General features: G+C 32.8%; 2 protein-coding genes across 2 annotated transcripts in view; both read left to right on the forward strand.

Annotated features, from left to right (window-relative positions):
- The window catches only part of LOC119840637 (beta-1,3-glucan-binding protein-like), a 12921-nt gene extending 5336 nt beyond the window's left edge, over positions 1 to 7585 (forward strand). The window contains exons 2-8 of the mRNA XM_038367321.1: positions 3253 to 3477; positions 4010 to 4275; positions 4962 to 5092; positions 5832 to 5998; positions 6248 to 6472; positions 7052 to 7194; positions 7401 to 7585. Of these exons, the coding sequence (XP_038223249.1) occupies positions 3253 to 3477; positions 4010 to 4275; positions 4962 to 5092; positions 5832 to 5998; positions 6248 to 6472; positions 7052 to 7194; positions 7401 to 7583 (1340 nt within the window). The 3' untranslated portion in view covers positions 7584 to 7585. The remainder of the gene's footprint in view (positions 1 to 3252; positions 3478 to 4009; positions 4276 to 4961; positions 5093 to 5831; positions 5999 to 6247; positions 6473 to 7051; positions 7195 to 7400) is intronic.
- Positions 7586 to 9365: 1780 nt separating this feature from the next.
- LOC119840636 (beta-1,3-glucan-binding protein-like) overlaps positions 9366 to 13990 on the forward strand; it is a 9703-nt gene continuing 5078 nt past the window's right edge. Inside the window, exons 1-4 of the mRNA XM_038367320.1 lie at positions 9366 to 9551; positions 11370 to 11594; positions 12263 to 12591; positions 13313 to 13446. Of these exons, the coding sequence (XP_038223248.1) occupies positions 9437 to 9551; positions 11370 to 11594; positions 12263 to 12591; positions 13313 to 13446 (803 nt within the window). The 5' untranslated portion in view covers positions 9366 to 9436. The remainder of the gene's footprint in view (positions 9552 to 11369; positions 11595 to 12262; positions 12592 to 13312; positions 13447 to 13990) is intronic.

Genomic DNA, 13990 nt, shown 5'->3' on the forward strand with positions numbered 1-13990 from the left:
TCTAATTATTAAGTACCACCTTGTTATTACTGTGAGCTGTTATCTGAAATATATATAAATAAATAAATAAAATAAAATTAGGTAGTACAAATTAGGTTATGAAACGTCCCCATTACATAGCAATTACTCCTTTAATATTTAATGCTTAAAAATGATAAGCAAAAATGCTATATTAAATAAAAAAAAATGCGTTGTTTCCCCGGGGCCGTGGGTATCTTTACAAGATTTTCCCAACGTTTCGAACACTTTACAGCGAGCGTGGTCACGGGGAGACCGCCCGTTGTAAAGTGTTCGAAACGTCGGGTTGATAATATAATGAATAAATCGCGTTTAAAATCTGTTAAAAGTTTTTAATTTCTAAATGTATAATACTCGCGTAAAATCAAACACAAAAAAAAAGAAGGTGCAATGTATTAGCGATAGGTTATCTAAAAATGTTTACTGTTTTCTCAGTTATGTTTGTATAATAAATGTGGTTATATAAATTGCAGCTTATTTTAATTCAATTGACAGTGCAGCGCACGCAAATTATTTCGATACAATATACACTCGTGTACACTGGCTCTCAATGCGGTATTGTAAAATAATAATTGACGTCACAGATTTTTGTTATTTATGTTAAAGATGAGTTATTAACATAAAATATATGATATCTATATATATAAAATTCTCGTGACACAATGTTTGTTACCATTCTCCTCCGAAACGGCTGGACCGATTCTCATGAAATTTTGTGTACATATCATATCATAGGTAGAAATGAGAATCGGCCAACATCTTTTTTCTTCTCACTAATGATAAGAGTATCTATGCTTCATAATAAGGTTCGTTATATTATTTTCATATTGAGAAAATTGTAGTTAGATTAGTCTAGGCCGATTGTACCAATAGTTTATAATATTTAGAAGGCTCAGTAATATAGTGCTAGCGGCATTTATGAACCTAAATTTAATGATGTTTAATGATTTTCTGTAAAATTTCTTGTAATTATGTGGTAAGATATGTTAAATTAACCTCTAACATTAATATTAATTACAGGTAAAGTTTGTGAATTCGTGAGTTTGTAACGGTTTATGGGATAATCTCCTGGATCTAATGAACTAATTCAAAATTTTTTAGAAAGCCACGTTATCTGTGAATGACATAGGCTGTATTTTATATTGTTTCTATTCCGGATCAATCCGGGTGGAGCCGCAACGAGCGGCTAGTCGCTTCACAGTATAAAACAAAGTCGCTTTCTCCGTCCGTCCCTATGTCCCTATTTATGATTTAATCTTTAAAACTACTCAATAAAATATGATGGGGTTCTTTTAACAGATAGAGTGATCCAAGAGGAATGTTGTATAACCTTCCTCTAATATAATAACGTCTATTAAACTGCTTCGCATTTAACGCTATAGAGCCGCGAGCAAAAGCCAGTATTTAATAAATTAATGTGAAAATCCAACCACTGTACCGAACTGTAAACGATCAAATTTAATGTTATTAATTGTTTGTTCATGCGAAATGAAAGGTCAACCATGTTCACGCTGTATATTAAGGTATTATCATTATATGAAAGGTGTTCACTGACGTTCCTGACGTTCAAAGACGTTGAATCGCGTAAAATTAATTTTCCATTCAACAATCAGGGTTATTAACCACTGACTCGATACAGTTATCGATACATGAAGTATCCAATAAATTCACCAGTCGACACGCCCATAAAAAATTATGGATCTTATTATAAATTATCACGAGGATATTGATCCCGAATAATGACAAGCCACAGTAGACAAATCATATAATAAATATTAAGTATCTATCTATAAAAAAGCAGTACAATTATCTTTTTCAACTGGTTCGCGTGTTGGACAAAAATAACGAGTTTCGAAACACGTTTAGTTACCTACGTGATGTCTAATCAAACTTTTGGTGTGCAATTTTATTCCAATCATGTTTGCTGATTGCGTTGTCAGTAGTTTTAATGGAACGGGCAAACGAATTCCGAAAAAATGTAGAAAAAAAGCTTATTTTTATGGTACCTTGCAAGTCCGACTCGCGCTTGGCCTACTGTTTTCGGATACGTGCGTATTTCTAGGCCAGCCATGGGAAGATAATCAGATTTTTTATTTAATAAAAGCTAAGTCGCGCGTTTTCACGGATGAACCTGCTGTCAAAAGAAAGTATACAAAAGATTATGTGTGATTTGGTACATAAGCACTGCTAGATATAGATATCATCAAAATCAGTTCTATGGTTTTTTCGTGAAAGTGTGACAAACATCCATTCTTGTAAACTTTTGCGTTTATAATAGTGTCAAAATTGTCTTTTGCTGATATAAAAATGACAATCTACAATTAAAAACAAATACAACTCTATTAGAAAGCCGTCCATTGAAAAATTATCGACGTGGAAAAGCGATGTTTTATTTCTTTGATGCAAAAAATAGGTTGATAGGTCAATTTTATTTATATTTTATAACCTGCTTCATATTTATATCAGATGAATCGCGTATTTTGTGCAATCGAAGTGAAGGTATTTCAGTAATGAACTCGAATCTTTTTAATAAGCCTTTGAATTAAGAATCTCTTTTTGTAGTTATTTAAAATTCAAGACATTGACTTTTTGAATACTTTGATTTTATAATCCAAAATCTGAACACTGAAATATTAGCCGAGAAGGAATTCATCAGTCCTATTGTTACTCTCATCCCGTTATTAGTCCATATTCTTCATTTCCTATATCTTTAAAATAACGAAATATAAAGAGTAGTACACTTCGTCTTCGTACTAAGATATGTCTTAGAGCTATTATTTTGAAAGAGCAAGTACAGAGTTTCTTGCCGGTTCTACTCTGTAGAAACTGCTTTTCGTAACGGTGGTAATTGGTAATCATTAATGTGTGTCATGACGATTCAAAAACGCTTCAAGAAGTCTTAATGAACTAATGAATGTTTGACTTCCAGTTCGAACCCAAGGTACTATAGAATTGTTGTTTGTTGATTAACTTCTCTACTACTTCTCCTAACAAATTGTACCCTTATGTTACATAGATAACAGTTAAAGAGCCCTGCTGACGTAGTAGTTTTATCCGCCCTTAGTTGCTCTGTAAACCATACCACCGACCCACAGATAGTTATGTTTGAGTGACTTAGTGAAATATTTACTAAAATTTTACAGACATTTCTAATTGATCTCTCAGCACACACTAACTAATAAAATACATACTACTACTACTGAAATAAAATACATTCTTCAATATTTATTTCAGATGATGGATTCAGCCTATTTGCATTTCACGGAAAACTCAACGAAGAAATGGAAGGGCTAGAAGCTGGACAATGGTCAAGAGATATATTAAAACCCAAAAATGGAAAGTGGATATTCAGAGATAGAAGCGCGAAGTTAAATATTGGAGATAAGATTTACTTCTGGACTTATGTTATCAAGGATGGTCTGGGATACAGACAAGATAATGGGGAATGGACCGTTACAGGTGAGTTCTTAAATGAGAAATAAGATATATAACAAATGAGAAATGAGTGAATGAGCCTGTAACGCTTTAATAGATAAGTTGCTAGAAATTGGTTGTCCAATTTATCTATTTGAATGTTTTGTTAACAACGTTCTTAGTAATAAAAATAGTAATATTCGTAAATATTTCGAATGCATCACATAGTATAAAACAAAGTCGCTTTCTCTGTCACTATATCCCTATGTATGCCTGAATGTTTACAACTACGTAACTGATTCTTATAGTTTTTTTTTTATAAATATAGTGATTCAAGAGGAAGGTATATATGTATAAATCGATTAAACTACTCCGAATTAACGTGTGTGAAGCTGCGCGAAAAAGATAGTACTTTGATATATTTAAGTATTCAGATAAATTTCCTGCGAATCAATTTATTTATTTATTTATGAATTTGCGATAATGAATTGTAACATTCTTAACATCAAAATATACAAAACTGTTCATAAAAAATGTTGGTATGAGTGATTTTATTTTTACCTTAATTACTCCTTAGGGTACGTCACAGAAGACGGCACACCGGTCGATCCAAACACAGTACCATTGCCAACACCTGGCCCAACAGTTATCCCAGCGTCTGGGACCACACCTCCCGCACCTCCCCCTCCCACGCAACCACCTTCTTGCAAACGGTCTGCTAGTGCTGTCCATGGTCGTATGGGTGTCTGTACTGGCCAGTTGCTCTTCAGCGAAGAGTTTGATAAGCCCAGTGTTAAGGATCTTGGTAATTGGGAAGTCGAGGTCAAATTTCCGGAGGGACCCGTAAGTTGCATATCTAAATGTATATAATTTTCAAATATTTACTGGCAAAACCAACCATAAGGTGACCCACCAGCTATGTCATAAAAAAAATATTTAAAGATTATGTGTCACTTTGTTTGATTATAGGCGTTGAAGATTTTATTTCACTATTAGGATTACACTACAATATTAAACTTCACTTGTAATTATACATAGCATGCAATAAAGCGTGAATAAATATTGAGAATGAGATATATACTCACAATTTCATTCGCTTATTTTTACAACTGCTTTCAAAGGTCCCAAGTAATATAATGAATCAATGGAACATACCTTAAAAAAATAAATACATAATAATATCAAAAAAATAAACAAAAAATTGCCGAATCAAATTTTCTTGGACCACATGAGAGGCATCAGCTTTACAATAAGAAAAGAATCATAAATTCACCCAGTCGATAGTACTAGCGTAGCAATGCCAGAATAACTGTCGAATTAAATTTTTAGTTTTATATCATTGAAATGCTTTATAAACGAAAAATTATGAAAGAATAGAAAAAATATGTTTAGTTAGTCGGTTAGGCAAAAGACGCGGGTTCGATTCCCGCCTCGTGATCAAATTTTGTCTATTTCATAATTTGTCATTTATAACAGTCGAATTGATAACCTCCTCCTTTCTTCAATCCGGTTGAAATACTTTCTTTCAGGATTACCCATTCAACTTATACTTGCCAGACAGTTTGAAAATTGAAGATGGCGCTTTAGCAATTTCCCCCATCCTTACCGAAGACAAATACCAGGAAGGCATTCTAATGCAGTCCTTAGACTTATCTAGCACGTAATTAAATTATTTTTATTACTTATCGAATTAGTAAACAAAAATACTAGCTACTGATTTATGCGGAAATAAGATTATATTGGTGTATGTTTCTTAATCATTCGATCTTTAACTGCGGATCGGGTGTGTATGAAAGTTCGTATAGAGATTATAGACCGGGTTATAGCTTATTTTACGTTAAACTTCTTACCCAGGTATTACCGAATTGATTTTCCACTTCGACAACATATATTTATTTTTTATTCAAAAACATAGTGGCTTAGAGTCTAGCCCACGCGGCACCATGCTATACAGAAATTTAATTACACATTAAGACAACAATTTTACAAATTAAAATAAGCGAATAACGTAATAGCATTGAAATTATAATATCTAATATATAAAATTCTCGTGTCACAGTTTTCGTTGCCAAACTCCTCCGAAACGGCTTGACCGATTCTTATGAAATTTTGTGTGCATGTTGAGTATGTCTCAGAATCGGCCAACATCTATTTTTTACGCCTCTAAATGATAAGAGTAAGGCAAAACAGCGTTTGCCGGGTCAGCTAGTACATATATAAACACAAATAATAATAACATAGCAGATACAATCAGAATGTATGAGAAGATGTGATCCCAGAAACAATTATTTTAATATTGTCTTTTATTTTACAAGACTAGAACATTCTAAAACAACACAAGGAACTCATTATGATTATTAAATCAATCTTAAACTAGTTGTATATATATTATTCTACAGGTGCACAGGTATAATTGGAACAACAGAGTGCAGTCGACAAGCTTCCGGGGCGCAAATCCTGCCACCTGTAATAACAGGCAAAATGACTACTAAAAACAAGTTCAGTTTCAAATTCGGCAAAATTGAAATACGTGCCAAATTGCCCAGTGGCAACTGGTTGATACCAGGTATCATACATATAATTCATTATATTAAATAAATAAGTTATAAACGAATGTAACTCACATTATTTACATAGTTAAAACATATACATATTTAGATCGTTTTCTTAAGAACTATTGAATCAAAATTAGTATGATATGAATGTGTGAAATAAATGTAAGTTAATGTTTTTTTCCCGCCCCATACCCCATAAGGGGACACGGGACTTAACTATTTTCATGCTTATGACAATGTCATTATACTTTTTTTTTCAGAATTGAATTTAGAACCTCGCGACAAGGTCTACGGTATTCCTCGATATGAGTCTGGGCTTATAAGAGTCGCTTTCGCCAAAGGTAACCCAATATTTGCCAAGAAACTGTACGGAGGACCAATCCTCTCTGACTCTGAGCCATACCGATCCTATTTAATGCGAGAGAAGATTGGCATCGAAAGCTGGAATAAGGATTATCACATTTATACTTTAGTTTGGAAACCAGGTAAGAAAGATCTCGTCTTCTGAACCTCTAAATATCCAGCTCTCAAGTTCTAATAGTTTCGAAACCTTTGTGGTTTTGTATCACCAAGTGTCACATGTTTACTCTTTTATATAGATTTATACATATATGTAAAGACTTGATATCATAATTGTCAGTAGATATTATTTCAAAATAATAGACCTCACTACAATACCTTTTATAGACAGTAGCGTAACTCATCTGTTTGTTTCCTCTGTAGTCGGTATAAAGACTATATACATATAACATTAGATAAATAGACCCTTGTCTTTTTAATAGTCTCAGTTGATTCAATAGAAATAGAATATCGCAGTTATAGATATCTCTTACGAGCTAACTTTTTGATTTGTATAGGAAATAAAAAATTAAACACGTTTACTATGTTCCTGGCATAAAACGATAAATCTTTTTAACAAATAAAAAGACTATGAGAAAAACGAATGTAACAAAGAAAACTCTCGTCTAACATTTATTAGTATTTAGTTCTTTGTTTTTTTTAAATCGGTAATTGTATTCAATAATTCTGCTAATCAGGAATTAATTCAAATATTTCCTCCACAGATGGCATTGATCTATACGTAGACGGTGAACAGTATGGTACAATTGATGCAGGAGAAGGGTTCTTTGCTAGCGCCAAAGCAAACGCGGTTCCTCATGCAGCTGCGTGGCTGAAGGGTTCTGTTATGGCTCCTCTTGATCAGATGGTTAGTTATATTTCTCCTGATCGAATTTTTTCCACAGACACTTATTTCAAAGAAGACTTTTTAACAGACCAGGAGTACATTATATTCATTATAGTGAACCCATCTATAGTTTTAGTGCACGACTTCGCTCGCGTGGCCAAATTTGCCATCGGAAAAAGAGGTTTCACCGCGATAATAGGAAATTAAAACGCTTAATTCTGTTTTAGTTCTACGTGAGCCTTGGCCTTCGCGTGGGAGGCGTTCACGACTTTGCAGACGCACCAGAAAAACCTTGGAAGAACCGAGCCAGCAAAGCGATGTACAACTTCTGGACCTCGAAGGATACCTGGTACCAATCGTGGTACGAAACACAGATGAAAGTGGATTATGTCAGAATATACGCTCTGTGATATATTGTGTTTTATTTTAAGGATTTGTTTCATAGGCATTATTTCTTACGTAGTGTTCTTTTCACGGGTAGCACAGTCATCATTGTGCATTTTTGTAAACAACAGAAACGAAATTGTAATTTTACTTTTGATTAAATAATTTGACTGAATAGAACTGAACACTCATTTATTAAGCCTGCACATTCCAAACTTTCTTTGTTTTGTATCATTACCGGCAAAGAAACTGGTCAATATATAGTGTAAAATCTATGGGTGCTGGTCTAGATGGTACCTGACGGTAATCGCCACGGCCACCCATGAAAATTTGCCCTTAGGGTTTTGAAAAAGCCGACATAAAAAAGATAAGAGATAAAGGAAACAGTTAAATGAAATCAAAAACAATCAATTGCGATAGGTTTGAGTGGGCGTAAGCCAAGTGAAAACTAAGTGTTCAGATAATATATTTCTCTAATTAGTATCTTACATCTTTAAACGAGCAATTCTTGTATATATATATATATGTATAATTGGAATCTTAGTATATAGGGGGTTTCGGGGGCGATAAATCGATCTAGCTAGGAATCTTTTTTAGAAAATGTCATATTCGTGTTTTATCGACTTTAACTTACTTTTTTAACAAATAGGAGGCGTTTGAGTAGTCCCAATTTATTATGACTCTTCCTGACATCTATTGGCGAATAATAATACTTAAATATAATTTCCAAAAAACACAATTTATAAAAAAACAAAAAAAATACCGAGCAAAGCTCGGTCATCCAGGTACTTACTGCTTATATGTAATACAAACTTTATGTAAATGGATTACGTCAAGTTAGTATTATACTTATAAGCATACATATAAATAGTATCTACGTCAGGGACAATCATGATACTCGTTCTTAATAATGAGAATTATATAGGTGTTAATTTATACCAATTAATCGTTAAAGTTAGACAAATACGTTTGGGTTTAAATACAGACATATGAACAGCTAGTGATGTGCAAAAAGGTTGAATTAAATAAGTTATTGATTTGCAAAATGATTGGTTAAATAAATTATACTTTTCAAATAACATTTGACATATAAAGATCGTCTAGGTTCCTATTCTTAATATTTTGTTAGTTATTTTTATATTATTTTTGTTAGAACGAAAGAAATAAATATGTTTTTTTGGTTTGTCTCATACAGTTTTGTGATTACAAAATTTGTTTTCTTTTCTTACAATGTTTTCATGTAATAAATAATCAAATATAATTTACCGACAAATACTCTTTCGGTTTTATATGCCTAAGGGATACCGCCAACTATTGAGATGATTAAGAACCATCACAACCAATACGAAACATTATTTTAATGATTACAATATTGTATCGATGGAACGCGGCCTTTGTTAAATTTAAATATTTATAAAGCATTTCATTGCTATAAAACTAAAAATTAAATTAACCGCTAAATAACCAAATGACTGAAATGATCCTAATGAACCCAAAAAGAGTAATTCTTTTAAAAAATCCACAGAGTTATAAAATCAAAAATAAAATATACAATCGAATTAAGATGCTTCGTTTTTCGGAATGTCCGCATCGGTTAGAAAAACAAATGGTTTTTTTTGACAAAATATTTTAATTTGCGTATTAAAATATCCCCTTATCCGTTTTCCCCGTAAAACCTGACTTGTCCTTGATATTTACCTGACCATCGAACCGTGTTTAAGAATAAAAGACCAATTAAAGAACCATTGAAATCCGGTATAAGGTATTACCATAACAAATATTTTAATAAATACACTCATAATGGTCATTATTACAGAGTTTGCTCACGAGTCACGACGCGTCGTCACGTGTAAATAAATCGTGTGTTAAAAAGAATAAGATGAAAGTTTATTTTTTATTAGTGTATCTGAGTTTTAATTGCGTGTTATGCTATGAAGTGCCTCGAGCTCAATTTGAAGCAATCTACCCGAAGGGATTAAAAGTTTCTATACCCGGTTGGTATTTATAAACTTTCTTCCTCTGACAATTAGGGCTGGAACAAATGCAATGTTATTCGATTTTTGAATTGTAATAAAATTACTTCTTTATTCAAATTTGAACGAACATTTACTTTTTTAATGGCATTTATATTGTTGTTGACTGAACCAAAAATGACACTGATACACGGTTATTTATTTAAATATTAATTTACTAAATTGTATAAATATTTCGTAAATAAATACATTAAACAATAGACGTACAGGAATAATAAGGTATATATATAACTCTTGTGTACGTACAATGATATTGCACATTTTATAATTATATGTTAGGTATAACTAATCATCAGTCTGACTATCACTATCACTACATAGTATAAAACAAAGTCGCTTTTTGTGTACCTATGTATGCATAAGTTGAGAATAGCTGGGTTGATTTTGATAAGGTTTTGTTGCATTTGGTGTATAAATTCATGTACATGAATTTAAAGGCACTGTCTTCTGAGATACAAGTAATAACCTAGTTCAGAAGGCAAGGTTGTAAATTTAATATTTGTCCTTGCTAATATTTTTTTTCTTTTTATGTATTAATGTACAGGAAAGGCATAAAAACGTAAAAACAGTAAGGAGAATATGTCAAAAAAGAATGCTATGGCATTGCAAATCTCCGGTCAGCTACTAAAAAATGATATATAATAAATAAAATATAAGTCCATGTTTCGAATTTTAATCATTATAACGGTTATCAAATTTAATCCGACTTATATTACTTTATTACTTAAAACTGTAAATAGTATATTAATTATTATACAAAACCACAAAACGCAATTAACACAGCGGTATGATAAGCACATGTCACCAACAATTTATTTCAATCAAACAACCGACGTCAAAAAAAGGGAGGAGATACATATGACAAATTTTTTATTTGTTGGTGCCTCCCATGTGGTCCGACTTAAATTCGGTCTTATTCTAACAATATGAAGGCTGAAGGTTTCTTGGCCAATAAATTATTAAACTTAATACGTTAAATTTATTTCGAGTAAACTTTTTTGAAAACCACAGTAAGTAAAAAATACATTGCGAAGGCTTCAAAGTAATGCTAATACTATGCTACTTTATGCTGTTTCATATATTCAGCATAATAATGGCGCCTTGAAAAATTATCTTCCCTATATGAGTATTAGATGCAGAGTATCACTATAAGCTTACATAACTGACAAATAATATGCTTTTATATATACAACAAGCGCTCCGCCTTTTAACCCGTGGTACGTGTTTCCACTTTATAAGAACCTTCCTTGTGTCTAAACAAAAATAGTAAAAACATAGTCGATCCGTTCTCGAGATTTTCGCTTTTCAATACATTTGGCGATTCGTTTATATGTATACATGTATATATATACATGGCAATATACATAAAGTATGACGAACACTTCAATATTTCCATGGTCAAGACGGAATAATTTAATTACTTCCACTAAATACTTTTAAAAACTATTGGATATTACGCTTAACATAATATGTTTATATTTACGAGATTATTGTAAGGAAAATATAAATTAGTATGTATTATAGTGGTTGAGCCCGATGTTAAAATAAAACATAGTCCATATCGCTCAGGACTGGTGCTGGTGAAAGAATTTTTAAAACGATCCAGCAATTTTTATGTGAAAACATTACAAACATACGTACAAAAACACAAATCCCTCTCTATAATAAGAGGTTATAGATATATATTAAATATAATTTACCTTAGAATCAGTGTTTCGTGAAAAGATATATTGATATTTAATACTAAAATTTGCTAACAGCTAAAATCAATATTTCCAGATGATGGCTTCACCCTTGTTGCCTTCCATGGCAAACTCAACGAAGAAATGGATGGTTTAGAAGCTGGTACGTGGTCTGCGGATCTTAGCAAACCTGAAAACGGAAAATGGGTGTTTAGAGACAATTATGTCGAGTTAAAGATTGGAGACAAAATCTATTTCTGGACGTATGCTATCAAGGGGGGCTTGGGTTACAGACAGGATGATGGTGAATGGACTGTGGATGGTAAGGTTTCAAATGAGCATTTTTACTATCTATGCTGTCTGAAGACACATGTCTTCAGGCTCTTATAACATACTTCTATACTCCTATAACATACATAAGTATACATACTAGGTAGGAGGTATACTCCAATGAAAGAGGTATCCTGGATTTTTCTCATCAACTATTTCACAATACCCTGGTAAAGGTAGCCAGGAATTTGCAAATAATGAGTGTACCGAAAATGTAAGAATTGAACGATTAAATAAGTGCTAAAGATATGATGCGACCATGATGCAACAGAACTATTGAATTCTATTCAAATAGCAAACGATTAATATTGACAGATCTCCTATGACTCAATTCGCAAAGTTATTAGTAATCCGGTGATAAAAATAGCATTTTTTGTTGTTCACAATATATGATTCAATGTAATATTTTTTAATTTTAACCTTAAGTTGAAATTTATACATAAATTTTTTGGATTCTATTGCCATTACATTAGAGATATGCATTAGCGAAGCCTTCTTAAAAATTTGCATACCAACTCAATTAGCTAACGTATCTATTGATTATAGTGACCTATTAAAGCGACCTTATAACACTGACGTATTTTAGCGAAGCAGATCAAAACTATCTTTAACATATCTATCAGATAGGATTATTGTCTTGATGACTAATTATGTTTTCAGGATACGTTGACGAAAATGGCAACCCAATCAGAATGAACGAACCATCAACTGAAGCTCCCTTCACAGATCCTCCCACCGACCCTCCTACTGTCCCTACCGACCCTCCTACTGAACCTCCGACCACCACCACCACTACAACGACTGCACTGCCACCATCAACGACAGAACTTAACACAGACCCATATAAATATCCCTGTAAGATATCTTTGAGTAAAGTGACGACTCCCGGCTTCGTTTGTCAAGGACAGTTGCTGTTCGAAGACACATTTGATGGGGATCTGGATAAGGGAAGAATCTGGACTCCAGAAATCAAAATGCCTGGAGCACCTGTACGTAATTCTTAATTTCCTTCCATACAAATCCCTACTAATATTATAAATGCGAAAGTAACTCTGTCTGTCTGTCTGTCTGTTACGCTTTCACGCCTAAACCACTGAACCGATTTTCACAAAATTTGGTATGAAGATAGAACTGAACTTGGGAAAGAACATAGGATACTTTTTATCGCGAAAAAATGGTAGAAAGAGTTGAAAGAGGGGATGAAAGTTTGTATGAAAGTTCGTTATTGTCAAACCGATTTTGATGAAACTTGGTATGATGATGGAGCTAAACGTGGGAAAGAACAAACCATACTTTTTGATGCGAAGAAAATACTCCTTACCATGTCGCGCGATATAAGCGAATTCTACGCGGGCGAAGCCGCGGGCGAAAAGCTAGTATGCTTATATTTTTGAAATCTCACTTACTATTAATGAAGATTTCGGCTACTGTATATTAAAACATTGAAAAATTTTCTTTATCTAGATAAAGTACCTTAAATTCAGTTAGAAACACAGGTAAAAAAAGCGCAAGCACCCCTAAATCCCAAAATCAACGCCAATGTATCCGCAAGGATATCATTATAATATTATTTTTAATGCTTATCGATAAATGGAGAAGCAGCTAATGTTAGTACAAATTTATAATTAATGTTGGGTTAATTAATAATTATAGTAGTAGCGTGCTCCCAATCAACGTCAACCAGGTTATTACATTTTATGAATGTTTCAGGATTACCCATTCAATGTTTACTTATACGATACAAACGTACGCACGGACAGCGGTAAATTAGTTATAGAACCAATGACCTTGGAATCGAAGTACGGAGATGGATTCATCTGGGGATCTCTGGATCTTACTCTAAAGTAAGAAATTATTAAATTTGCAACTATTTATTACTAATTTATTACTAAATGGGAAAGTTTGTAAGGATGTGTGTGTGTTTTTTGCTCTTTCACGCAAAAACCACTGAAGAGATTGCAATAAAATTTGGTACGTAGATAGCTGGACAACTAGAATAACATATAGGTAACTTTTTATTCCGATATTCCTACGGGATACGGACTTACGCGGGTGAAACCGCGCGGCACAACTAGTTGTTACATATGTTGGAGCGTGAACGTCCCAAAATAGTTGACTCTTTTGTGGTTAAGAGAAACATATTAATATTAATATGAAGTTTCTCTTTATATTCCGTAAATAGTGTAAAAGTATCACGTATCAAAATTGTCTTAATAGTTGTTTGAAACGTAATTTCTGAAGCAAAAATCAAGCGAAGACTAATTTGATTTAAATTTCTTTCTACATTAATTTTTTTCTTATCACTATGAATATTATTATTATTATTATGTGTATCTCTCCATAATACTCGGGTACCTCCAGAAGGAAAGCACCCGGTCTTTTGGAAGG

This window comes from Zerene cesonia, chromosome 7 (assembly GCF_012273895.1).
Source record: "Zerene cesonia ecotype Mississippi chromosome 7, Zerene_cesonia_1.1, whole genome shotgun sequence".
Lineage (NCBI taxonomy): Eukaryota > Metazoa > Arthropoda > Insecta > Lepidoptera > Pieridae > Zerene > Zerene cesonia.